The sequence below is a fragment of the Vulpes vulpes genome, chromosome 1 (assembly GCF_048418805.1).
Source record: "Vulpes vulpes isolate BD-2025 chromosome 1, VulVul3, whole genome shotgun sequence".
In the NCBI taxonomy this organism is placed as follows: Eukaryota; Metazoa; Chordata; class Mammalia; order Carnivora; family Canidae; genus Vulpes; species Vulpes vulpes.
Genome location: NC_132780.1, coordinates 137,439,321 through 137,465,876, shown reverse-complemented (window position 1 = coordinate 137,465,876; position 26,556 = coordinate 137,439,321). Strand labels below are relative to the sequence as shown.

General features: G+C 40.7%; 1 protein-coding gene across 7 annotated transcripts in view; it reads left to right on the top strand.

Moving 5' to 3' along the window:
- Positions 1-302: 302 nt before the first annotated feature.
- KIF6 (kinesin family member 6) overlaps positions 303-26,556 on the top strand; it is a 373,943-nt gene continuing 347,689 nt past the window's right edge. For 5 of the 7 annotated variants that reach the window (XR_011996134.1, XM_072731600.1, XM_072731597.1 and 2 more), the window contains exons 1-3: positions 370-526; positions 4,206-4,315; positions 9,359-9,433. Coding sequence is in view for 6 of the 7 variants with exons in the window: in XM_072731600.1 (XP_072587701.1) it covers positions 461-526; positions 4,206-4,315; positions 9,359-9,433 (251 nt within the window). In the remaining variant the exon portion in view is untranslated. Of the gene's footprint in view, positions 527-4,205; positions 4,316-9,358; positions 9,434-26,556 lie in introns of all 7 variants that reach the window. The other 2 variants (XM_072731591.1, XM_072731605.1) reach the window with 2 other exon arrangements.

The following is a 26,556-nucleotide window of genomic DNA, read 5'->3' as shown; positions in this document are numbered from 1 at the left end:
AGCTCAGGATCATTCCCAGACAGCATATTGCTTGTCACAGATTGACATTTCTTCAATGAATGAATAATAAAAACCAGAATGACTTCAGTGCTAAATAAGAGGTGTTGGCACAGAGAAAGGCTGGATTAAGAAACCGGTCAGGGCATGGCGGTTGTCACCCCATTAACCACTCTGCAGGCCAGCTGTGGAGCTAGACGTGGTGCCCAGAACTTGACCGGCGCGTGCGCAGTCGCTCTCCGCTCGGCCCCTCCCCAAGCCCGCCCCGTGGTGCTTCCCTTCAGCCCCCTCTGCAGTCAGCAACCAATGAGGGAGAGGAGGCGGCCCTGGCGGCGCGGGGCTCCTTGGGTAGCGTCCCTGGTTACTGTTGCTAAGACTGTGGCTAGACGGAAGCGGTGGGCGTCCCGAGGTGTGCGAGCCAGACCCTGGGAGAGGTCAGGGGTCAGTGCGGAGCCTGGAGGCGATGGTGAAGCAGACCATACAGATTTTCGCGAGGGTGAAGCCCACTGTCCGGAAGCAGCAACAGGGGGTACGGGCAGCGAGGGCGCCGGCGCGGCGGGGGCTCCCCGGCAGGGAGGGACGGCACGCGGGGGCCTGCGCTGGGGAGGGGGCTCCGCGCAGGGGCGCGGGCCGAGACCCCAGGGCGGCGCCCGCCCCGCGGCGCCCCGCAGCGCCCCGCAGCGCCCCGCGGGCCGGACGCTGTGCACCCAGCCGCGCTCGGCTCACGGCCGCGCCTCACCCTGCACCCTGCGGACCCCTCTCTGGGAAGGGGTCACGGGGTGCTGCAAGCTCTGCACGCAGAGAAGCCCAACGCGATGCGCGGCTCACCGGGCAGAGCGTGCCAGCAAGGGGTGCAGGTCCATGCAGGTCTGGGATGATACAGATAATGTAGTAGACAGATAGGCTGCGGCTCTGCGCCCAGGGGGCCCTTAGGAATTTGTTGCCTAACTACATCCCCATTGTGCAGCACGTACATTAAGGCTCAGCGTAATACTTTTTGCAGGTATACGTATTTGTGCATCCCGATGCAAAGAACACACCTAGACTTTTCATTCCGAAAACACTGAGCATTTACCGAGGTGCTTCCTCCAGTGTGTGAAACTCAGACGCACAAGGAGGTTAAGACCTTGCCCTTGCCGTGAGCAGAGATACTTGGTGTGTTTCTTATATGCTTCAAAACATGGTTGTTGTTGTTTTTTCCTCCCTAGAAAGAGCATAGTCGTTCGTACCCCTTAGTGTTTTGTCTGCATTATCTCCGATACTCAGGAGAATGCTGCAAGGTGGATGTCGTTTTCCCCATATATTTGTAGGTGAGGAAACAGAGCCTCAGGTTGGATAATGTGGCCAAGTCATCCACCCAGTGAGTAGCAGAACCCTGATTTTAGTGAAGGGCTTTTTATTACAAAGTTCTTGGCTCTTCGGACAAAACTTTTTTTGCTTCCCAAAGTGAGAACTTAGGTGAGAGCAATCAATCTCGGCCTTACTCACAAGTGCCTGCAATGGGTATATTATTAATAATATTTTATATCTGTTCCATATCTACAGTGTGTATGTATGTAACATCATCGTATATCATAATGTAGCATTTGCCTCTTGTAATTTACGTATTTGAAACAAGAACATGGAGTCTTTGTCATCATCACCATAAAAAGCCTTTTTACTCATAAACTACTTTAGGACAAGATGCGTGAGAAGAAAATACTGATTTTTTTTTTTTTTTAAGGAATAAAGTAGTGTAGGAAGGAACCATGGATATCTTCCCATTTTTTTCTCCTCTTGTATTCACTTACAAGAAGATTTTTAAAAGGGCATCATATATACCCGGTGTTTTATATGTAAAGTCCCTCCGTACCTCTTACAGATTCTTAGCCAAAAATATTGAGCTTGTCTACATAGACTCAGCAGTGGGAAGCAGGTGCTTGGATTTGGTAATGTTAGAGGATTGGTTGGGTGAGGGGGTGGCAGAGGTAGGGGGTTGATGGAGAATATTGGATGTAATTTTGAACTTTCTCTTTTCTTAAAGTGCAGTATTTGGTTATTGTACCTACGTTTGCATTTCTTAGGTAGGATTCTGTAGAGTGGTTTGTTTGATACTCCAGGGAGTATTTTTAGGTGTCCTCCTGTATTTTTATAATGGTAGATTCTTACCAAGATGCAACATTATACCACATACACAAAAATGAGAGAATACAGATGAACACATTTTGAGTTAGTATATCCCTGCTCTCCCTTAGAAGTCCCACTTTTAGCACCCTATCTTTTTGCTCCTGAGAGATGTATGGTTGGTTGTTTCTTTGCCTGTAACATTCAACCAGGAGTGACTCAAAGATATTTTTCTTTCTTTCCTCTTCATTTTGTGGTTCCATTACTTCATTAGTCTTATTCCTTAAGGCACTATAAAGTAAGTTATAGTAATTTATAGAGTGGTAACTTAGAAGATGCATAAGACAAACCTCTGATAATTTGAGATTTTTCACTTGTATACTGCTTATTAGTACATTTCCAAAACATGATGTTCACATTCATTGTTGCATTTCTTGTAATTGCCTTCCAGGTCTAAAAAAAAAGCACTGTCTCAAATAAGTATTGTTATGACTAGAGGTAAAGAGTCCATCAATTAGACTAAACACATTTTCTGGTTAAGAGGGACCTTTCTTAATGCCTCATAGAATGGCTTAATCAGAGAGGTAGAGGGTCACTGTTCCTACCATAATAGTAGATGGCCCTTTCTGTCTTCTGAGCACTGAGTGTTACAGAACTTTTGAAAATGTGTAACTCAAATTTAAAGGAGTGCCTCACTCTTATATGTTTCATGTCTTATACACCCCTTTCCCTCACCTGTCTAGCCATTAACTTATTTATTTTTTATTTTTTTAGTGTAATGCCCTACAGGATATAATTTTTAAATGTCTCTTGGGAAAATCTAGCCACAGAAAGTCTCAGACTTGATGCTATTACTTTCTACAAATAATTTTATTTTACAAGACCATTTTTTGCATGATTTCTTCATGATTTAAGTGAGAGGTTTTAATAGGAAATCTGCTTAGGAAAATTATTTTTGGGAAATTTAGGTAAGTTTTTATTTGTTTAAGAATATGACTTTCCCCCCCATAATCAAGGATCTAAATGAGTCTTAAATAGGAAGTATTGCCTGTTAGAAAGACTTTTTATTTCCTGGTGAAAGACAACAAGTCTTAAAAAAAAAAAAAAACTCTACATCTAATGACTAACATTTTTTATGGTGCATTACAAAATGCTTCCATTTCCATGACATCATTTATCCCCACAGCAATCTTGTAAGGGAGGCAATTATATTTTCCTCATTTTATGTATAAAGGAACTGAGATTCAGAACATGGTGGCTGGTCACACAGCTGGTAAATTGAGCTCAGTGTTGGACACAAGTCTTTGGGTACCATGTCTTATGCTATTCTTTATTCCACATGATCTGCCCATAGGCTTGAGTCTTGATTTTTCCTGACCAGTAAATAAAGGAATAGGTAACCATGAAGAGAATCAGACAACCTGCAGTTGTAAAGGGTTTGATTAAGACCCTTTATTTCCATATCAGTTTAGAGAGGTTAAGTGATTTCTCCCAGGTCCCTTGCTAATTAGTGGCTGAGCTGGGAGGAGAACCTTGAAGATGACATCAAAGACATGAATTACATATGTCTTTTGAAAACACATGTCTTTTATCAAATGCCTGAATATGTCTCACGGAAACTTGGGCTGCTTTGAATATAACTTGAATTAGAGCATTCTTGTGAGCTGTCTGAGAAATCTCAGACCTAGTCCTTTGATCTGCTTTGGCCACTTTGTAAATGCTCAGAAATGCTTATTGGTTGTAGGAAGATGTTAATTTCTGGCACATAATTCCAAAGCAGTGCGTAGATTAATGTCCTGCTCTCAGAACTATTAGTTTCTCAACAATAGAGACACTCAAATGCTCAAATTTGAATACTAGATCATTCAAAGAGATCTGAGCTTTTGGTAGAGCATTGATTTAGGTTTTACTCCTTTTTCTGTTTCATATACTTATTAGAGTCTGTGCGCAGTTCAAAGAGGAAAATTATCCAAATTATACTATATTATGGCTTATCTAGAAAGTGCAATTTTTTATACAATTACAATGCCTATCATAATAACATGGTCAAATTTCAAGCCATAATTTTACCGTGCTATATTCATTTGTTGTCTTCGCATTTGCAGATTTATTCCATAGATGAAGATGAAAAATTAACACCTAACCTGGAAATTATCTTACCTCGGGATCTGGCAGATGGATTTGTGAATAATAAGCGAGAAAGCTACAAATTTAAGTAAGTTTATCTTTTGCGTTTGTTTCTGTTTCACTATTGAACTAACTCTGGTACTGTATTAATATCCACTGTGAAAACATTGGTGCCATTTCTTGAGGGAGAATGTAGTGCAATTCTCTGTTTCATCTAGTAGGTAGATTTCAGTTGTCTTTTCATTGCTGGGCCCAGAGTTGAAAAGACGGTGTGTTTCTGTATCCAAGATGCTGTCCCAAGATCCCAGCCTTTCTTTGTTACATCTGTTTATCTAGTGTTGTCCTTTTCCTGCTTGGCCCACTGTGGTTTAGCACTTATTGGAAGCTCAGTGTATGACTAAACTCTATTAAAGTTAAAAAAACTTAAGATATAACCTGTATGCTTCATAGAACAGCCTTCTTTATAACATAAATGATATTATGGATCTCATAGCACACTCCATATCTCTACTGTCTAAGGAAGTGGCCGCTAGCCACTGGTAGCTCTTAAACACTTAAAATGTAGCCAGCCTGAACTGGGATGTGTTCTAAGGGTAAAATATATCAAGGATTTTTGAAGACTTAGTGTGGGGGGAAAAATGTTAAGCATCTCAAGAATTTTTTCATACTGATTACATATTAAAATGGTAAAGTTTGGGGTTATATTGGATTAAAAATAGATTACGAAAATTAATTTCACCTGTTTCTATGTTTAAAAAAGTGGCTACTGGAAAATTTTGAATTACATGTACACTCACATGTATGGATTGCATTATATTTCTCTTGGACAGCACTAAACTGTAGGGATTGGGTGAAGTGTACCTAACAGCCACCCCTGGATTGTCATCAGTGCCTTTGGTCTAAATTCTCTTCTAGTAGCCAGGCCTTGAAATGGGGGATTTGGGCTCCTTTATGCCGCCTTTATTCTCTAGTTTCAGACTGCGCTATTTCTTCCATCCCCACTTTTGACTTTCGAAGAAGTCTGAGCCCAAGTTAAAGCTGTATTTGATCTCTGCCTAAATTTAGGTAGTGGATTTCTGGGGCCAATGGCAGGAATCCTAATTGCTGTCTTGCATTTCCCTTTAGGCTATTTTGCTTGGGCTCAGCTTTCATACTGTTTCTGCCCTTGCCCTTTGCATAAAACCAACTCAGATATTTTTTATGGTTCTCTCGAGATTTCTTATTTACATACATACATATATACATACATTTATTTATTTATGTCTTATAAAAATTCTCTTTGGTCTTGACAGTTTTCCTTTGTGTCTCATTTATGTATGTCCTCCCACTTCCACCCATCTTCTTGGTCTCCTTTTACTGTAAGCACTGTGGGATTGCTAGCACATGGTTGCATGGTGAGGTGGTCCTTAACCCTATCTTTTTGGCTCCCCGTTGCCTTTCATTTTGATCTTTAAGGAGTAGCCTTAATAATGCATGATTTAATCTTTCTGAAGCAGGCATTCTTCCACTGATGTAAGTATGCTACATACTTCAGTAGCTATGACTTCATGACATCTGGGTGAGGCCAGTCTCTATAAAGCCACAATTTGCTGAAACGTTTTATTCAGCATGATTCTATGTGATTGTTAGGAAACAATTGGCCACATGTCTATTGGCCTTTTCCAAAGTATTCTCTATATAATACAGACACAAACAGTGCATTTAAACATGTTCATTGAAAATGTATTATTTGCTTATTTTTAAATCTCTTACTCATTCTTTCTAAATCTCTGGATTAAGAATATTGACTTTGGCATTTTATTTTATTTATTTATATTTCTTTTAGATTTTATTTATTTATTCATGAGAAACACAGAGAGAGAGGCAGAGACATAGCAGAGGGGGAAGCAGTCTCCCTACAGGGAGCCCTATGCGGGACTCAGTTTCCAGACCCAGGATCATGACCTGAGCCCAAGGCAGGTGCTCAACTGCTGAGCCAACCAGGTGTCCCTGCTTTAGCATTTTAAATAAAGAAATTAATAAAGTATTTCACTTATACCTATGTTCAGAGATAAATATTTCAATACTTTAAGAGTGTTTTCTCCCAAGAAAATTCATCCATTCAATTAATATTTGTTGACCATCCACTGTGTGCTGTTTTAATGGCTAGGAATATAGCAGGGAATGCAACAAAGGTCTGGCTCTTATGGTGCTTACATTTTAGTGGGAGGAGGTAGATAGGCAGATCCTTTAGTACAACATATATCAAAAAGTGTTAAATGCCACAGAGAAAATAAGGCAGGACAATAAGGAGTACCAGGAAGAGGGGCAAGGAGAGGGATGGTTGCAGTGTTTCATAGGGCAGTCAGGGAAGGTGTCACAAGAAGGTGATATTTGAGCAAAGGCTTACAGGAGGTGAGGAAGTCAGACAGTCAGATACCCGAGGGATTGGGATTCTAGGCCAACGAAATTCCTAGAGCAAGTCCCTGAGGTGGTAGAGTGCTGGCATGTCTGAGGAAGAGTAAAGGATCTGTGGGGCTGGAGAAGAAGGTCAAAGGGGCAGCAGAGTGTCTAGATCATAGAGAGCCTTATAAGTCATCATAAGGATTCTTTTGGGGAAAAGTCCTTGTAAACTTTCTCTTCCCAAAGTGTTAATGGGAAGGTAATGGAGGGTTTTGAACAGAAGAATGAAATAGTTTCACTTATGTCTTAGCGGGATCATTTGTCCTGGCATGTAGAAAATAGACTGTAAGAGCAGCCTGTTTAAAGGGAGACCAAGCAAGAAACTGGTAGCTTGGTCCGGAGTAGTAGCAAGTAGAAATGCTGAGAAATAGTTGCATTCTAGATGTATTGTGAAGGTCAGAGCTGACAGTTATCAGATGGGTGGGATATAGAGTGTAACAGAGGGAGGGCGAGCAGGGAGAGAATGAGAGAAGGAGAGAGAGAAAGAAAGGGAGAGAGAGAGAGAGAAAAAGAGAGAGAGAGAGAGAGGAGTCAGGAGTCAGGATGCCCTAAGGGCTTTGGGCTGAACGTTTGGAAGGATGGAGTTGTCGTGTGTAGGATGAAGAGGACCAGGAGGAACAAGTTTGGGGTGGGAAGAGGTCAGCGTATGCCAAGTTCAAAATGGAGTTTAGAAAAAGCCTACACAACTTCCTAATAAATGAAAGCACCTTCTCAGAATCAGGACACCGAAGTTATGTCTCAGGGTACATTATTGATTAGCTCCAGGGCCAGGAGTAAATTGCTTTATCTCCCTGGGCCTCAACCTCCTTCTCTGGAAAAGATTTGACTGAATTCTTTAAACTCTATGATTCTGTTTTATTCTTGCATGGTTTTCAAAAGCTAGCTGATCATAATGACTTTTCAAATTTCTGTGTAACTACATTATATAAAACAAAATATTTTGGGATGATGATATTTGGTCTTTAGTGACCATTGTATGATTCATTGAAACTCCTGCCATCTCTTCGGTTTACATGGTGATAGACATAATTCCTATTATTTAGGGAAGTGGGAGTTGGGAATGGCTGATGGGTTCACTCAGACATCACCAGCAAATCGACATTATCACCGTCATCCTCAGAAGCACTGCTGCACTCAGGTAGTACTCCTACGAGCACTTGAGTGGCCATGTACCCTGTTATGTCAGCGTTCATATCTGAAGCTGTGATGCACCTAAAGCGTTTCAAGGAGTGTTCTAGGCAAATTGGTAAATACTGCTGTCTAAGATATAATCTTCCCTGCTAAAAACGTGGTAGCCAGAGTGTCTGACAGTCTCTCTCTTTGTGTAATTTCATTATTTGCTTCCTCAAAAGGGAGCTTGATAAGGCTTACAGCTTAATATTAATCAGTTAATACTGATTAAAGACCATGAATTTCATTCCATTTTGTATTTCCCACCCAGCCCCAGACATCCTTCTGAACTCCTTGGTAGTGAAAACAGCCCCACATTTCATGTAGTCACTCCTTTAATTGAATGTGTGCCCGACTCACTTTTGAATCACAAGGGAGACAGAGACCAGAAGTTCCTGAGCCACCCTGAAAGTTGCTTGGGATGCCCTCAAAGTGTTTGTTTTAAAGGTTTTGCTTTAAAGCCACACCGCCCCTAATTTTCATCTTGAAAAATCTTAAATATGCAGAAGAGTTGAAAGAATAACACAGTAGCTTCTCCTCTGCCCTTGGTGGGAGATTCACCCATCATTTTGCCATTTTGCCCTATTTTGCCATTTTGCCCTATATGCTTATGCCCCCCTCCCTCTCTCTCTCCCTCTCTCCCCCTCTCCCCCTCTCTCCCTCTCCCCTTCTCCCTCTACCTCTTCCCTTTGGCCCATCTCCTCCTCTTTCTCCCTGTGTGTCTCTCTCTCTTACTTTTTTCATGATCTTTTAATGAGGGGCATACCAGTAGGTAGGTGACTTGCCACACCATGAGAGTTACCACCAGTTTCCCACTGTGCCCGTGATCGCATACTAAGCTCAGTCACGTTGCCACTGTGAGAGGAGCAGCATCGACACCATCTAGTCCCTCCCCCATCGCCCTGGCCTTGCCAGTCTGATAAAGATGCCTCTCTGCAGTATAGGCCCGTTTTGACTTACTGTTTGACTTTTGATTCATGATTAACCAAATGGGGCAAAACTATCCCGAGAGGTAAGTGGCCAACAGCAGGACGTAGCACCTATTGATGGAAAATTGATTTCAGTTTGCAATTTGAAAGCCAAATTTGATAAATCGTACATTTCACAGCTGCATTCTGTCCTGACAGGTCAGACATCAGAAGTTCTCTGGCTTGTTTACATCCTGTTCTTGGGTTTCAATTTCACACACTTATCTGGATTCGAGTTTGATGCCAGTTGCAGACACTGTCCCTCTTGAGGGCTAAAGAACACACAGTTTATTATTTGGTTCAAAGCTGCGACAGTTTTTCAGAGGGATTTATTGTGCAGATCTTGTCAAAAGCAATACTGTTTACCCACCCTTTGTATACAGGGGTACAACGGTGCAGTGTGGTGGGGACTACAGGGCAAACATTGTGTCAGCTTAGGTAAGCCCAGTGATGTAAATATGGGGTAATTTACAAAGCTTTTGGGGAAAAAATATTAATCCAATTGTGTTTACAGCTCAGTCTTTAAATAATTACCACTTTAATATTTGCAGATTTCAAAAGATTTTTGATCAGGGTGCAAGCCAAGAGACCATTTTTGAAAACATTGCCAAACCAGTTGCCGAGAGGTAGGATTGCCTATATTCTGTTTGGTGGGTTCGTGGTTTTTCACTTTGTCTTCCATTTTCAGATAATTGTGGTAATGTGTTTCGGCATATCAGTTATATACTCATTGCTGCAGGGCGTGTATTAATACCTTCTATTCATATAGCTGTTTGTTTTAGATTTAGATTCTGAACCTTAAAACAAACCAGTGAGAGAGACAGACTAGCCACATTACTCCCATTTTAAAGGCTCTGTAACTCTCTGAGGATCAGAGAGATTTAGCACACTGCTTAGGATCGCATGGCTAGTGATAGTAGAGTCCTGGGTCTGGTACATCACAGCACTCAGTCCAGAACTCTTTCCTCAATACAGAATTTCCAACATATGGTCAGAGTGATGAAGGATGAGGTACCTGGTAACACCTAGGAGGGCTACTAATGGTTGACCTAGCTCTACCTCTGTGTGATAACCACTTTTCAAAGCTTGGCCCTTAGCTTCTAGGCCGTTTGTGTTTCTACATATTCAGATAGTTCCAGGCTAGTGACTATTAGAACCAAACATCAATGAGAGTACCGAATAAATCAGAATGCCATTTTATTAGCATATATTGGCAAAGTGTCTTTGGAACCAGACACTCAAGCCTCTTTGATAAGCACACCCCCCTTTTTTTTTTTTTTAATTAATTTTTATTGGTGTTCAATTTACCAACATACAGAAAAACACCCAGTGCTCATCCCGTCAAGTGTCCACCTCAGTGCCCGTCACCCATTCCCCTCCAACACCCGCCCTCCTCCCCCCTTCCACCACCCCTAGTTCGTTTCCCCGAGTTAGGAGTCTTTATGTTCTGTCTCCCTTCCTGATATTTCCCAACATTTCTTCTCCCTTCCTTTATATTCCCTTTCACTATTATTTATATTCCCCAAATGAATGAGAACATACACTGCTTGTCCTTCTCCGATTGACTTATTTCACTCAGCATAATACCCTCCAGTTCCATCCACGTTGAAGCAAATGGTGGGTATTTGTCGTTTCTAATCGCTGAGTAATATTCCATTGTATACATAAACCACATCTTCTTTATCCATTCATCTTTCGATGGACACCGAGGCTCCTTCCACAGTTTGGCTATTGTGGCCATTGCTGATAGAAACATCGGGGTGCAGGTGTCCCGACGTTTCGTTGCATCTGAATCTTTGGGGTAAATCCCCAACAGTGCAATTGCTGGGTCGTAGGGCAGGTCTATTTTTAACTCTTTGAGGAACCTCCACACAGTTTTCCAGAGTGGCTGCACCAGTTCACATTCCCACCAACAGTGTAAGAGGGTTCCCTTTTCTCCGCATCCTCTCCAACATTTGTTGTTTCCTGCCTTGTTAATTTTCCCCATTCTCACTGGTGTGAGGTGGTATCTCATTGTGGTTTTGATTTGTATTTCCCTGATGGCAAGTGATGCAGAGCATTTTCTCATGTGCATGTTGGCCATGTCCATGTCTTCCTCTGTGAGATTTCTCTTCATGTCTTTTGCCCATTTCATGATTGGATTGTTTGTTTCTTTGGTGTTGAGTTTAATAAGTTCTTTATAGATTTTGGAAACTAGCCCTTTATCTGATATGTCGTTTGCAAATATCCTCTCCCATTCTATAGGTTGTCTTTTAGTTTTTTTGACTGTATCCTTTGCTGTGCAAAAGCTTCTTATCTTGATGAAGTCCCAATAGTTCATTTTTGCTTTTGTTTCTTTTGCCTTTGTGGATGTATCTTGCAAGAAGTTACTGTGGCCGAGTTCAAAAAGGGTGTTGCCTGTGTTCTCCTCTAGGATTTTGATGGACTCTTGTCTCACATTTAGATCTCTCATCCATTTTGAGTTTATCTTTGTGTATGGTGAAAGAGAGTGGTCCAGTTTCATTCTTCTGCATGTGGATGTCCAATTTTCCCAACACCATTTATTGAAGAGACTGTCTTTCTTCCAATGGATAGTCTTTCCTCCTTTATCGAATATTAGATGACCATACATTTCAGGGTCCACTTCTGGGTTCTCTATTCTGTTCCATTGATCTATGTGTCTATTTTTGTGCCAGTACCACACTGTCTTGATGACTACAGCTTTGTAGTACAACCTGAAATCTGGCATTGTGATGCCCCCAGCTATGGTTTTCTTTTTTAAAATTCCCCTGGCTATTCGGGGTCTTTTCTGATTCCACACAAATCTTAAAATAATTTGTTCTAACTCTCTGAAGAAAGTCCATGGTATTTTGATAGGGATTGCATTAAACGTGTAAATTGCCCTGGGTAACATTGACATTTTCACAATATTAATTCTGCCAATCCATGAGCATGGAATATTTTTCCATCTCTTTGTGTCTTCCTCAATTTCTTTCAGAAGTGTTCTATAGTTTTTAGGGTATAGATCCTTCACCTCCTTGGTAAGGTTTATTCCTAGGTATCTTATGCTTTTGGGTGCAATTGTAAATGGGATTGACTCCTTAATTTCTCTTTCTTCAGTCTCATTGTTAGTGTATAGAAATGCCATTGATTTCTGGGCATTGATTTTGTATCCTGCCACGCTACCAAATTGCTGTATGAGTTCTAGCAATCTTGGGGTGGAGGCTTTTGGGTTTTCTATGTAGAGTATCATGTCATCGGCGAAGAGGGAGAGTTTGACTTCTTCTTTGCCAATTTGAATGCCTTTAATCTCTTTGTGTTGTCTGATTGCTGAGGCGAGGACTTCCAGAACTATGTTGAACAGCAGTGGTGAGAGTGGACATCCCTGTCTTGTTCCTGATCTTAGGGGAAAGGCTCCCAGTGCTTCCCCATTGAGAATGATATTTGCTGTGGGCTTTTCATAAATGGCTTTTAAGATGTCGAGGAAAGTTCCCTCTATCCCAACACTCTGAAGTGTTTTGATCAGGAATGGATGCTGTATTTTGTCAAATGCTTTCTCTGCATCCAATGAGAGGATCATATGGTTCTTGGTTTTTCTCTTGCTGATATGATGAATCACATTGATGGTTTTACGAGTGTTGAACCAGCCTTGTGTCCCAGGGATAAATCCTACTTGGTCATGGTGAATAATTTTCTTAATGTGTTGTTGGATCCTATTGGCTAGTATCTTGTTGAGAATTTTTGCATCCATGTTCATCAGGGATATTGGTCTGTAATTCTCCTTTTTGGTGGGGTCTTTGTCTGGTTTCGGAATTAAGGTGATGCTGGCCTCATAGAATGAATTTGGCAGTACTCCATCTCTTTCTATCTTTCCAAACAGCTTTAGTAGAATAGGTATGATTTCTTCTTTAAACGTTTGATAGAATTCCCCTGGGAAGCCATCTGGCCCTGGAGTCTTGTGTCTCGGGAGGTTTTTGATGACTGCTTCAATTTCCTCCCTGGTTATTGGCCTGTTCAGGTTTTCTATTTCTTCCTGCTCCAGTTTTGGTAGTTTGTCACACCCCCCTTTTGTAGGAAATCTTTATGAGAAATTATCACTACTTAAGGTTGCTTTCCCATTGTGATATCAGTTGGATTAAAATGAAAAACGTTCAGTCTCCAATGTACGATAGTTCAATTTAGGATTTTCCAACTTCAGGATGGTGTGAAAGTGATAGGCATTCAGTAGAAATCCTATTTCAAATTATGAATTTTGATCTTTTCCTGGACTAGAGATATGCTCTACAGTACTCTCTTGTGATGCCAAGCAGAGGCAGTGAGCACCGCTCCCAGTCCGCCATGTGATCACAAGGGTCAACAACTGATGCACTTACAATCATTCTGTCTCCATATGTCATTCCCTTTTTTTGCCTTCAGTATAGTATTCAATAAATTACATGAAGAAATCAGCACTTTATTATAAAACAGGCTTTGTGGTGGATGACTTTACCCACCTGTAGGCCAACATGAGATTCAGAGCAAACTGAAGCTAGGCTAGGCTAAGCTGTGATGTTTGGTAAATTAGGTTCATGACATGCATTTTTACCTCATTGTGGGTTTCTTGGACAGAACCCTATTATAAGTGGTGGAAGATCTGTACCTGTTAAATAAACCCATTTTTCAGTTCCACTGATCAGTATACTCTTTGCCACAGACATTGCTGGAAACTCACTGCCACATTTTGTCTTTTGAGCTCCTCAGTTTTATGAATCCTACTCAAACTAAGCCTTTCTCTTTTAATACAGTCTTCCTGCACAGTGGGTGAAATGCAGTCCAGTAGGCTTTGGCTTAAAGTTTTAGTTATAGTCCCAATCCAGTAACTTCTACAGATTAAATTCAGTCTCCTTGACTGCATGTCACACATCTTTAAAATTCTCTTCCTTTTTGTAATCTTTTGGGTTATGTCATTTTTCAGATAGCTAGCATCGTGTGTTTTATTTTGAAACTTAACTAAAATCATTCAGGGAGAGAGCCTTAGTTTCTGTTTCATGGGTATCTGGTTTTTTCTTCCCATTACTAACAAGCTCTTCCATCTTGAGCCCACTTACCCCTCCAGCTCTTGCTGGGTCCTCAGCCTGAAATTGTTTTCCTTCAGAAATCTGCAGGGCTGTCCCCTCAGCCTTGGAGTCTTGCACATATGTTACCTTCTCCGTAAGGCCTTCCTTAATTAACTGCATTTGAAATTGCACTCTCTTTCACCTTTCCCTGTTTTATTTTAGCTTTTTAGCACTTATCACCGTCTGACACACTGTATAGTTTGGTTGCTTATTAGTGTTTCGGTCTGTCTTCTGCTAGAACAAAAGCTCCACAAAGACTGGGATTTGTTTTGTTCACTGGCTTGACAATGACACCCAAACTAATGATGACAAGATTTCAAGAACGACAGGCATTTTTATACAGGCTATTGAGTCTTCTTAGTGAATCCTATCTTTTGCCAGTAGGAAACATTCCTCTTTGTCCTTTTTTTTTTTTTTTCTAAGAGAGGGAGAGAGGGATAGAGAGCAGGAGAGGAAGGAACATGGTGGTAGCATGGGGAGGGGCAGAGGGAGAGGGAGAGAGAAAATCTCTCCCTCATGGAGACCGGGGCTCATCCTCTCGACACAGATAATGACCTGAGCTGAAATCAATTTGGATGCTTAATGCTTAACTGACTGAGCCACCCAGGTGCCCCTCTTTGTCCTTAATACTTTTTTTTTCCTTACATCCCATTTTTCATGAAACTATCTTTGCTAATTTTTTTTCTGTTAGCCTTTATCTGGTTTATCTTTCTCCATCTCTTAATTCAACTGCCCTGTGACATTTTAAGTATGGTCTAAACAAAACATAGCTCACTTTTCCCTTTTCAGCCACTCAGAGTCCCTACTCTTTAATTGATTACTCTGACCTGTTTATATTTATTAGGATCATGATAATGAGGTTTGGAGCTATTCTTTCTATCTTAAGTTACTTTTTCCATTTACCATACTTTTTGTGGTTTTTTTTTTTGCTGTTTGTTGGTTTGACTATACTTGTTGCTGGTGCTGCTTTCCATTTGTTCCCTTATAGTGTATGTTGTACTTCAATAGCAGCAGTATAGTTTAAGTTCAGATATTTAAAATCATTTGTATTTTTTCTGGATATCTAAAGTTTTTCCATCTGCCTCTCACTTTGCTCACTTTTACTTTGCCTTTCCTACTCCCGGTCATTTCCAGTATTGAGACCAACTGATAACTGCGTTCTGGATTGTTGTTAACCATTTTTATTAATAGCATTTATTTAAATTTATCTCTGAGTTAATATTTATTACTTTGTTCATCACTGTTTTGTATACTCATGTCCACTTCTTTTTTTTTTAAGATTTTATTTATTTATTCATGAAAGACACAGAAAGAGAGGCAGAGGCATAGACAGAGGGAGAAGCAGGCTCCCTGTGGGGAACCCGATATGGGACTTGATCCCAGGACCCTGGGATCATGACCTGAACCAAAGGCAGACGCTCAACCACTCAGCCACCCACATGCCCCTTATGTCCACTTCTTGGATTCCTTCTGTCTTTTCTGGTCATCATCCTTTGATACTTTTTTAGAAAGTTCAAGACTGGAATTTCTGGAAGCTTTTTATCTCCCTTCACGGTTATATGGAATTTGACTGGGTATAGAATAATTCTAGCTTAAACATTTCCTTTCTCTCATAACTGTGAAAATACTCCCCCATTGCCTCTTTGCTTGCAGTGTTGCTGAAAAGATGTCAGTGTTGATCTGGATCTTATTTCTTCTAAGGAAATGCCTTTTTTTCCCCCACTTTCTGGAAGCTTTTAGGATTTTTTTATTTTGTTCTTTGTTTCATAGCAGTGAACTTATTGATAGTGTAGTATAGATATGGCTGTTTTTTAATATATTCATGTATTCTTGCCTCATTCAGCCACTTCAGTCTGAAAACTCTTATATTCAAGCTCAAGGGTCAGGTCATCATATTGATAATATCTTTAATAATTAACAAAATCATTTTCTACCCTCCAGCTGTTTATTTTCTCTTTTTGGAACTTGTAGTTCTAAAACTACCGCTTCTCATCTTCAAATATTATAACTGTCCATTCCTAGTTTCCATCTCTTTGTCTTTGGTTCTGAGTTCTGAAAGAATTTGTTAGCTCAGTCTCCCATCATTGGTAATTTATTTTTCAGTTGTATGCATTCTCTACCACCTGCCTCTTAAATTTTTAATTTTAGCAATTTTACTTTTCACTCCTAGGAGATGGGGGAAAAAGTTTATTCTTGTCTATTGATGTGATGTCCTCCCTTTTCACTCTGAATGACAATTATTATCTTCTTTTGAATTGGCTTTTTTCCTGTATTTTTTTTTAATGTTTATGCTCTACTGTTGCTTTCCTGGTACATATTTTCCTCAGATATTTGGTGATTTTAAGAAATGCCTGGTGTTCTCTATGAAGATCAATCTTCAGGAGTACATGCCCAGGGTTAAATTTGGTCACTCCACACCAGGCCCTTTTAAACCTGTTCTATTGGTTGACACATTGTAGCTTAATTCTGGCTACTGCATACAATTAAACCAAAATAAAATTAGTTATATTTCTTTCCAAAATGGTATAATTCAGGAGTCTTCCTAATTCAGACTCATTTTTTCCTACCTAAGTCAAAGAGGGATGAGACTGCATGACTACAGAGCTGCATGACCAGTGGTGAGAATTTGTAAAGCTTTACATTTGTGTCATTGGAGATTAAGTAAAAGAATCTTTGTGGTTAGTTGTTTATTATTCGGTACATCTCCGCCAGGAAGTACCTCATCATTCCGCCCCTTTTGAACTTTTTCTGAAATATATCCTATGTTGTTTAGTAACATGCAAAAAGAGCCTTTTGCCATATGAGTTTTGCTCATTGATGTTGAACTAGTTTTTTGTAAAGATAATATTTAGTAGGTACACAAATGTATATAGTACATGGATTGCATCATATGAAAGAGCCTGTAGATTTTTTAAAAATGTACTTTTGAAGTGTAGTTGTCATGCAATGTTATATTCATTTCAGGTATAAGGAATTTGTGGTTTTATGTGACGTTTCACCCAGCGTTCTGCTTCTCAAGCTGGAGTGCATATATCTTGAGAGAATGTAGTGGTCTATCAAGGCGATGCCTAAAGCCACAAGCCAAACATGGTACATTATCCTAGAGTGCGAATTTTACTTAAGCATTTAAGGAGAGAATGTTAAACTCTAGACTTTTCTGAGATTCTATCACATGCACTTGTAAATCTGCAGAATCTCAGCTTTTCATCTAATCTTATGTTTTACCTAAAAGCTTGGGATATGGGAAATTTATGTTCAGTGAGTGCTTTTGGAAAAAATTAGAAATTTAGTGCTTTAGAAGAACATGGTTTGACCAAAATGAATAGAGTGCACACCATCAGGGGTGTGCCAAAGACAGAAGTCCCCCAGCTGCCACTGGACAGCTAAAGCATCTGCAGTACAACAAGGCCAACCAGGTGATGATGCTATTAGTCACTCTGTGAACCAGTTCTTTTTAACTTTCGATTTTATCGGGATTGAACAACCAAGTGTGATCTTTCAGTCTATGCTGAGAAGACGATGAAGGGAAAAAGCAAGGTCCCAGGCCTACCACTGGGAGCTCTCAGGGAGAAGTCTGTATTAGAATATTTGGACCATGCTCTGGCTGGATGGGAGGCCAGGGCTTTGGTAGAGGAGGTCTTACAGGAGGCACAGTCCCATACTCCCAGGGGGCTGGTGCCCAGCCCCCGCAGGGCTCTAACCTGTGCCTCTAGGATACAGGCTCTGCTGCTGATGCTGCTGGTTGTGTAGCTTGTTCAGTCCTGCTGCATAAGCAGAGACAAGAAGACCAGAATGGGGTAGAAGAGAAGCCACAGAAAAGTACTTAAAAAAAATAAACTCAAATCTCATTGTCCATTTTTTCACTTCTGTGTACTCATGCTTCTCCCTTGCCTGGTTCCAACAGTGTGGCAGTGGAATAATCTGATTCAGGCATCAGCCCTGTGATTGACTTATTGTGAGACTCTGGGTTGGACTTCCCATCAAGGGAAATCGTTATCCCCTGAGAGAAAGGGAGATGCCAACAAGACCAAGCAAGTGTTTTGAGGATGAAAAGAAATAGTGTATTCAAATGTACTTTGTAAACTTCAATGCCTTGTTCAGTGTAAGGGTTGAAAAAAATTAGACATATGTATCCTTTTTCCACTTTAAAAATATGCCCGGTAGTTTATGGCTTCAGACCAAAGTGAAGCAGACACACTTCTCCTCTCACTAAGTACAAGTAAAAACTCTGGGAATTATATATAAAAGAAACATAAGAAGATTCTGAAAGATGAGGAGAAAGTAGACTGGCCAGGGGACCTCAGGACCTGAGGAATGATGTGGATTTTTGGTGTTTTTTTCCCCCCTCATGTATCCCAGACTGGAACAGACCCAGAAACACCAATAATAGTAGGCTCAGAAAAAGTGGCAAGAAAAGTCTATTCTCTACAGTCAGAAGACTAGGAAAGGGGCAACACAGTGAGTAGAAACTTTTCTATACTAGTTGCCCTACTCCCTCCAGATACCATGGGAAAATCCCCAGCCCCACCCTGACAGCAAAGGCCTGGCTATCACAAGGCACTGAGTCCACCATTGCCAGGGTGGTATCAGAGGAGTGGGAAGACTTTTCATCCCCGCATGTTATTACCACTTGAGAGGAGTGGGAAGACTTTTCATCCCCGCATGTTACCACTTGAAGGTAACAACTTCTCCTTCTCCCCTCCCCCAAGTTGTCATCAGAAGTCACATGGGATCATAGAGTTCACCACCATCTAGCAGTAACAAGGCTTTCCTCACCCTGTTGTGGGATCAGTGGGCATCAGTAAGGTGCCCGTCACTCTTCTATCCAGGAAGGTGTCAGATGAGGCTTAGAAGGGAGCCTGAAATCTCACCCTCACCCACAGGAACGAGGCTCCCCCACAGGTGTTAAGACAGACAGATGGGGAACCTGGATCTTCACTGTCACCTGGCAGTGGTAAGGTGATATCTTCCTGCTAGCATGGTGTCAGAGGAGGCATGCTAAAACAAGATTGAAGTATGACCTAGAATCTCATGATATAATACCTTTGCTATCCAAGATACAATTGAAAATCATGCATCAAATACGAAATATCAAGAATCGAAAAACATCAATTTACATAAGACGAAATAATCAACAGATGCTGGCACATAGATGACATAGGTCTGGAATAATCTGAGAAGGATTTTAAGCAGCCACCATAGAAATGCTTCCATGAGCAATTAGAACATGCTTAAAACAAATGAAAAGATTTAAAGTCTCAGCAAAAAAACAGAAGAAATAAAGAAGAACCAAATAGGAATTTAGAACTGGGAAGTACAATAAGTGAAATAAAAAATCTGATGGATGGCTCAACAGCAAAAAGGAGAGCTCAGAGAAAGGAATCAATGAATTTGAAGAGGGTAACAACAGAAATCACCCAGTGTGGACAATAGAAAGAAAATAGGCTAGAAAAAAAGTGAACGTATCCTCAGGGACCCCTAAGAACTATTGCAAATTATCTAACATTCATGCCATCAGAACCCCCAAGGAGGGGAGAAAGAGAGAGGGGTTGAAAAGTATTCAGGGAAGTAATGTCTAAAAACTCCCCAAGTTTGGCAAAAGGCATAAATTTAGAGCTTTAAGAAACTGAGCAAACCCCAAACAGGATAAGCTCACATCCACTAAGACATATCATAGTTAAACTTCAGAACACTGAAGACAATGAAAAAATCTGAAAGCAATGAGTGAGAGATGGTACCTTACCTATAGGAAAAAAGAATAATTTGAATTATAGTGGATTTCTCATAAAAAATCATGAAATCTAGTTGGAAGTAGAATATTCTCAAGTGAAATGATGAAAGAAAAGAACTGTCAGCCCAGAATGGTATAACCAGTGTAATTATCTGTCGGGAATAAAGGGAGAAATAAAGATGTTCAGACAAAGGAAAACCTAAGACAATTAGTTGCCAATATACCTTCCCCAAAAGAAGCAATAAGAGAAGCTCTTGAAAAAAAGGGAAATGAAAATAGGATGAATCTTGGAACACTAGCAAGGAAGAGAGAACAACACAAAGGGCAAAAATGTGCATTCATAAAATAAACTCATTTCTCCTCTTCAGTCTAAAAAACCATGTTTGATGTAGCAAAAAATAAAGCATTGTCTGATGACAATTACATTATAAACAAAGGAGGGTAAAGGGATGTAGAAGGAAGAAAGCTTTCCATACATTATTCAAAATGGTAATATGTCAACATCAGTAGATCTCTGGTGATGCTTGAAGAGCTCTGTGTCTTCATTGCAGTGATGGTTCCTTGCACTTACACATGTGATAAAGTGACACAGAACTTTACATACATGTTGTCCTGGTGTCAGCTTCCTACTTTTGATAACATACTATAGTTATGCAAGAAATAACCATTGAGGGGAACTCGGTGAAGGATATACAGAGCCACGCTGTATATCTCTTTGCAACTTGCTGAAAATTTGTAAGTATTTCAAAATAAAACATTAACATTTCCGGGCCTGAAAACTTTAGTGTCATTTGTTCTGTGATGTTCCTCTATTTAGCAAATTTGGTAATCTAAACTATTATACTAGGACTTCTCCCCATGGGACTCAGTAAAGCTAATTCCATTAGACATTCATCACAACATGCCTGCCAGTAAACACTTTATTTTTCTCAAATTTGGCTTTTAAGCAGAAAGTATTGGTCATCACCAAATTATGCAAAAACCCACTGGCTCCCACAGATCTGTTCAACTTCTGGCTACATTTTTACTTCACCAGATGGATTGTTTATAAGCATGTACCTGTGCTTGGCTCCACTTCCTGCTCTAGTGTATTTCCTGATAACATTACATTTCTACCTTTTATGATTTCGCTATTATTCTTAAATATAAATAAGTATAGCACTTTTTAAATTGTATCTTCAACTGAAAACACGGTTTTGTGCTTAAAAACAGAAACACCTATCAGCTTTTGAAACCCACTGAATTATATAAGATGATGAACTGAGGGGGTTCCACCAAAATCTTAATAAGGATCATATTGCCATGCCACCCGCACCTTGTGAACTTGGAGAGAGCACAGCACAGTCCACCTAACAAACACAGATCATATGGAGGATGCTCACTTAAAATAATGAAATTTACTATTGTAGATAAACAAAAGAGTCTAAATTTGGATGTCTCTTCTTAGGAGCGGCCATTCAAGAAATTGCATGCTACCATCATTTTTGCAGTGAAAACTAAATTAAAGCTGTTTGTGACTTGATAAAATACCTCTAAAAATGGTCTGAGAGTTATATGAAGCAGTTTGACTGCAGAGACCACTAGTTCTCTGACGGAGCAGATACAAGTGAAAATCACTGGGACAGTGGTAAAAATAAATAGCATTGCTTAAATTTAAAAGACAATAAAAGAGACTGACTAGGGGATCAGAGGTACTCTCTGTCTCAGTGATGTGACTCCTTAGCTAGAAGATATTTGTTTTAGGCTGGCATGCCCCCTACTAAAATGACCTTGAGGCCAGGATTGTGAAGGTCCTGTATTGGGGAGGTGAGCCCAGGAAGCACAAGCAAGGGAGTGGGGAAGTGAGACCATGAAGGAAAGGAAGCCACTAGGAGGTACGTTAAAAGAGTAGGTTACCACTTTGGGCAGCTGGGACTCAATCCCACTAGCACTCTTTGGAGGACTTGGAGAGCATGCCTCAGAGTTGTTCTACCCAAGAGGCAAAGAAGCTCCTCTATTCAACCACACCTGTCCATTATTTGTTAGGGGCTGCTTCCGGGGCGCTTCTAGCCTCACCTGTACATGGACTAACCCAGCCTCTTAGGCATGGTAAGCTTGTGGGCAGAGGGCCACAGGCTCTTGCAGTAAGAAGTCATTTGCATGAATGGGAACAGGGAGTCTTGAGTGGAGAGGGGCAGGAGCACTGCTAACTTCTGCTACAGGACACCCGCATTTCTGCTGATTGTAGCCTGAAAACATCTGGGCTTCTCTCCTCAGCAATCACCCTGACAGGAAAGCAGATTCAAACAAAATCCAAAAGGAAAACGAAACCCAGTGTGATGGGTACTGAGGGGGGCACTTGACGGGATGAGCACTGGGTGTTATGCTATATGTTGGTAAATCGAACTCCAATAAAAAAAATACCAAAAAAAAAAAAAAAAGTAAAGTAAAGTAAGTAAAGGACTGGAAATGAAAAAAAAAACAACAACAAAAACACCCGATGTGATTTGTAATTAGATTTTATGTGAGACTGGATTCTTGAAACATTGTGGTACTGAGATGAAGAGAAATTATCTGCATATTTTCTTCCCAGTTTTTTGAAGTTCACATACTCAGTATCATTTTGCCCATTAATCCTTGAGGATAATAGGAAAAGGTTCCTTGTCCATAAGTAATTAAGAACATTCTTTTTTATATTTGCTGTTCCTCAAACGCAGCAAGTGTGTTCCAAGCTCAGGGCCTTTGCACTTGCTGTCCCCTCTGCCTGGAACTCTCTCTTGCTCCTGGCTTATACCTCCCTGTCTTACAGTTCTCTGCTCCAGTGTCTTCTCAGTGAGATCTTCCTTGACCACCCTATGTAACAGTCTCCACCCCACACTTATCCTTACCGTGCTCTATTTTTCTTTACAGCATGTGTCACCAACTAACATACTTTATTCAGTGTTTACTTGTTAAATTTGTTTATTGCCTGCCTCTGCTCACTCAGATGTAAGCTTCATGAAAGCACGAACTTTTCATCTGTGTTCACTGCTATAACCTCAGCTCTTAGGACAGCGTCAGGTATATATTGGATATTCAGTGAGTAACTGTTGAGTGAGAGAATCAGTATGGAGAGGATTATCCTTTAGGGGCTGTAGCTTCCCTTTCTTGCTGAATGCATAGTGATGGGCTCTGTTTCCTGTAAAAGGAGCTTTACTTTTGGTTCCTCCCTGAGGTTTTTTGTTTTTTTGGACAGAGGCCTTTTCAGTGAATCTAAACACAATAGATAGCTGCTTTTTTTGTCTAGTCTGGTGGTTTTCAAAGTGGTCACCCTGGAACTTGGGAGGCATGCAGATTCTCTGGCCTCCCCCAGACCTGCTAAATCAGAGCAGTCTGTTCTAACAAGGCCTCTACGTGCTTCCAATACACTAAACTAAAACTAAAGCTGCAGATTGTGTGATCTAGGCAGACAGCTTTACAGAGGGTACCCATGGTATTCATCTTGCGTGTTATCTTTTCCAGAGATCTGAGCTGTACTGTGAACAACTTTATGATTCTGAAATTTTGATGTGGGTTTATAATTTACATGCTGTGTCTTTGTAAAATGAGCGGAAGCACCTCATCCTCATGCTGGGGCAGGCCTCCTGGGTGTGAGCCCCATGTGTCGGGCCCCTTGTTCAGAAGGGCACCTGTCTGGGTTTAATACTCTATTGTTATTATTTACAGGACAATTAAAAAGTAACAGAGAAATCAGAAACTATTTGGCTAAGGTAATTAATCAGTTATGATTTCAGGAATTTAAACACTTTCTCTAAAGAAATAATTGAGGGAGACTCTGTAACATGTCAAGTCCATGGACTTTGGAGCCATAAAAGTATGGTTCACCTCCCACCTTTAATACTTGATAGCTCTGTGGCTTTGAGCAGATTACTTACTCCATCCATGTCTCAGTTTTTTATCTGTTTGTGGGAAAATGGCTCCCTAATAGCTACTTCGTTTGCCCTGAGGACCAGATAAACTGGACATGAAAAACACACGCCCCAGTACACAGTGTGGGCTCAGGAAGTGTTAACTCTCACCCATTTTTGGCTCCTCACCAGTAGTTTTCTAGACAAAGGTTTTTCATTCCAATCCAGGGTTTTACCAAGTTTTGAAGGCTTTTCTTTATGGATTTCCCTCCCCTACCCCCTGACTCTCCTTAGATTTAGTTTCTCCTGAGGCACAAATCCACATTTTTATCAGAGATCTTTACTTTGGGACATGAGGACGCAGTCCCAGATGATCCAGAGATATTTCCAGTTGTTATTATTCACCTTCTTATCCTCCCAAAAGATGATATACAAAGAAAGCAAATGGAATGCAAAGCCTTCTGGAAAATTCTTCCTACACAGATGTACAGTGATTGATTGCAACTGGCAAGGTTTTTACTATAGTTATTTGAATTTACAATTGACTGGCAAAAAGTACAACCATAGTTAAAATATGTTGTTTAAATTGCTGGGGTAAACACGGCAGTAAATTTAGTTAGTGCACAATCTAAATGTCTTCTTTTAAAAGTTGCTTTACTTGGAGCAGATCTCTTTTAGAAGAATTTCTGTCATTCTTGGTGAATTTGGCCATTCCTATGCTTGGCCAGGTGTTTTTGGTCAGATTTTTAATGTACTTCTGGCCAAATAACATGAACAGAATTAATTACTGTTATTTGGTAACAGCGAGAATATATTTGATTTTATACAGAGCTTTGCCAAACTCATACCACCTGCACATGTATATTATCTCAGTTTTTACAACAACCTCATGGATAGAAAGGCATTATTGTCCCCCTTTTTGACGAGAAAACTGGGTCTCTGAGCATTTTTTTAAAAGATTTTATTTATTTATTCATGAGAGACACAAAGAGAGAGAGGCAGAGACATAGGCAGAGGGAGAAGCAGGCTCCCTGCAGGGAGCCTGATGCTGGACTCGATCTCAGGACCCCAGGATCATGACCTGAGCCGAAAGCAGACACTCAACCACTGAACCACCCAGGCACCCTGGTCTCTGAACATTTAATTGACTTCCCCGGGGTCACACGGCAGCTATCACTAGAGCTGAGACTAGAATAGAGCTTAGAATTTCCTAATCCTTTGATCCTCACATTGCTCTATCACACAGCTGTGTTTATATATTTCATTGCATTTCACTGGGATTAACCTTGCTAAGTTCACCAGGGATGTTGGTGTCACCCAATCAGCGGGCAACTGTCAGGCCTCCTCCTGTTTGACTTTCAGAAGTATCCAACGGTGTTAACTCTTTCCTTCTGGCCATTATAAATTGGCAAAACTGAGGTGTTGGTTTTGTCTTGGTCTGTGTTGGGGGAGAGTTGTGGGCAGGTGTGGGAAGTGAAATTGCAACTTCTCTTTTACTTCCCATCTCCTGGATTTTTTCTTCCTGTGCTCCAGAATCTCTGATCTCTGTGGTTCTGTCCTCACTGTGCCCTTTTCCTGGGCTCTGTCACATGTTCACGTCCTCCAGGTGATGTTTCTTCCTCTTGTCCATAAAATGTCTTCGTTCAATGTAGCTATTCTCCAAGGAAAACAATTAGATTGGATAAATTAACCATTATCCGTGACTCATTCAGCTAACCTTTGTTGAGTGCAAGCTATCTATCAGGCACTGAAAGTAAGTTTTAACATTCTTAACTTTCTTGGAGGAATTTTTATTTTGTAAAAAGATCCTTATTTGCCAAAATCAGGCCAAGACTGATAGCATCTCAGCCATGATGACAGACTGAAATGAAAGATGTTAAGCTCTGCATCAGAAGACATTTTGAGCAAGCATTCAGTGATGTCATTGCCAGACCTGCCATCCTCACAGATTCTGATAAGGGGGAAACCCATAGTTTCCAGTGGGATGGTTGTGACTCTGCGCTATTGTTTCTGGCAGCCATGGGACTAATGGGACCAGAAAAAGGAATCTGAGTCAAGGACAGCAATGCAAGAATGCCCAGGACTTTGGAGGCGCATCTAGTGCTAAATGTGTTACCCAAATAGAAATGGGCTGGGGCTGTTTGAGTGTCACTCTTGGCAGAATAAACTGGGCACTTCTGGACAAAGCAGACCGCTGGGGCAGGAGCAGAAGCTGGAAGAGTGCAGGTACGGAATCAGAGTCTTGAGGGCTCACCGTGGACTATGTGGTGGTGACAGTTATGAATCCTCATAGCCTTGGCCAGCTCATGACTGATACACACAGGGAAGGTCCTAAGTGTGTGAAAAGCCTGGAGGAAATCCCTGTTTCTACATGTCCTCATACTCTTGCAATTTTCTTGCTTCCCTTGGATTTTGTTCATTCTGACCAAGTGCATCTAATTAAATCAAGGTCATGTTTTATAAGTGGGCTTGATCTAATTTGTTTATACCTAACATTGGCCTCAGTAAAAATTTAGAAATTAGCTTCCCCCCCCCCCCCAGTTTTGTTGAGATGTGACTGCAAAATAAAAAGTGTATATATTGAGATTGTATAATGTAGTGGTTTTTTTTTAAAAAAAAATTACTTTTGAGATACTGAATGTTCAAAAGCAACATGATGGTTGTAATAAATCATGTTTAATGCTTCAATCTAAGAAGTTTGAGCCCAGTTCTCTAGTGAGAAATGCAAAACTGATATTCTTCCCTAGTAACTGCAATTGAAATGTAGCGTGTCCCTTAAATGCTCAAAACCCTTTCAGTGGCTCCCTGTTTCATTTGGAGAAAAAGCCCAGCTCTTTATGATAATGTAGAACCAGCTCCAGCTTCATCGACCTTGGCTCTGTAGCCACTCAGAGCCATACACTGAAAAGGGTTCCAGGTTTGGTTTAATCCTCTGCTGTTGCCATCTTGAAATTCCTAATAAATTACTATTTGAATTTTCATTTTGTAAGCGAAGTCCAGTGGGACAAAGAAGCATATTCCTGAAGAGAGGAGATCCCTTGAGTAGCAGGGTGCATATATGCTCATGGTCCAGGAAG